The following is a 1547-nucleotide window of genomic DNA, read 5'->3' as shown; positions in this document are numbered from 1 at the left end:
TACATAAAGCAGCTACCGGTGGGAGGTCTACCATCCGACCGATGACTGCTTACTAGTGTTAACTCAGTTTTGAAGTTGTGTTGGATTCCTACATTGCTTAGGTTCATGGACTGTTAATATATAAGGGCAACCTCACCCTTTAAGCTAACGTCTGGGATGGGATCCAAACCTATTCAAAGAGATGTGTCGTTCTTGTTGTTTATGAAGTTTATGAAGATTATGGATGCTGACATGAACCAGTTACTATCCCAAAAGCTTAAGCTATAAGTGAAGAATGTGTGACCCTTTTGTTTTGTTTACATCTCTAACATATGCTTCATCCTTATATAGTTTCACCTCTTGAGAATATGGAATGAATTACTAAAATTTATTACCCTTGATGCTAGCTAGAATGTTAACTTTTTATTCTGTTTTTGTTGTTCTTCCATTTCACTAATGACAATTTAATAATTATTTCAGTCCTAATGTCGCTTATAGTTCTGGCTTCAGACCAATAACCCACCAGGTGAGCTAAAGGCAAGTCAACAGACTTGCTTCTTTTACTGTTTTGTGATGGTCCCCAAATACAATAGGAAACCATCCCCAACAAAAATAGTCATGTTGAGACATAGAGTATCTTAGAAATATACAAGGTTTAGATATTCTCTTTTGCAAATACACTTTGGCAGCACATCAATTCGACAAAGTACCACCAACTGTCAAATTCAAATAATTTGTCCAAGATCTTGGTGCCAAACCATACTTCAATGTCTCATTCAAAACATTTAACCACAAATCACCTCCTGAAACATCCACATAAGGAAACTCTCCATCATACACCTTAATCCCTTCAACTTTAAGCGATTCCATATTAATCACAATTCCTCCATGAGCTTGAGCTTGACCTTGAAGCGAATGACCATGTCCTCTAGCCGCAACCGTTAACTCCGAGCTATGACCTAAACTCCATACATGCTTTACAGTAACTGCAATATCAAAAACTGATTTTGGATGAAGCACTATCATAGGATGAGATCGGTACCGGTTGCCGAAATTTCTAGCTGCATTTTTAAGGTCAAGTTCATCAAAGCTAAAGTTTCCTTCTATAGAAAGTGATTTTAAAGAAAAATGGATACTTGAAAGATAGAAATTAAGTCTTATAGTAATACAACTTATGAGTAAAATCATGAAGCATTTTATGAACAAAATGTTGTATTCTCTAACAAGGTTTAAACATGGATATCTCAATTTCTTCATGGATGATAGGTTGGTAGTTAAAGGGTGAAGAAGGTTAAAGTGAAGCATGGTGTAGTAGGAGAGGATTTATTGGGCTTAAAAGAGAGAAGTAGAAGGTATCATACTTATAGTAAGATGAAAAGGAAAAGGGACAACAAAGAGATATGATAAAATACACTTTGGCAGTACATGATAAAATGTCAAATAGCATATCTACTTTATCCATTTGAAAATAGATCAGAGTAGACATAACAATACAATAGATAATATAAAACAATAAACCATTCATTAGTCGATTGTATAGGTAAGGTTAAAACATGTCTTAAAGTTAC

General features: G+C 34.9%; 1 protein-coding gene across 1 annotated transcript; it reads right to left on the bottom strand.

Annotated features, from left to right (window-relative positions):
- Positions 1–672: 672 nt before the first annotated feature.
- LOC127101914 (cytokinin dehydrogenase 6) lies at positions 673–1284 on the bottom strand. Its single transcript, XM_051039339.1, has one exon. The coding sequence runs from the start codon at positions 1282–1284 to the stop codon at positions 673–675; it is 612 nt and encodes a 203-aa protein (XP_050895296.1).
- Positions 1285–1547: the final 263 nt, after the last annotated feature.

Source organism: Lathyrus oleraceus, chromosome 7 (assembly GCF_024323335.1).
Source record: "Lathyrus oleraceus cultivar Zhongwan6 chromosome 7, CAAS_Psat_ZW6_1.0, whole genome shotgun sequence".
Taxonomy (NCBI): domain Eukaryota; kingdom Viridiplantae; phylum Streptophyta; class Magnoliopsida; order Fabales; family Fabaceae; genus Lathyrus; species Lathyrus oleraceus.
Note: the sequence above shows the minus strand (reverse complement) of the source record. Positions and strands in the feature narration are given on the sequence as shown.

What these genes read in the sequence shown, in the direction of transcription:
- LOC127101914 (XM_051039339.1), bottom strand. Translation starts at nt 1,284, where the DNA reads ATGCTTCACTTTAACCTTCTTCACCCTTTAACTACCAACCTATCATCC.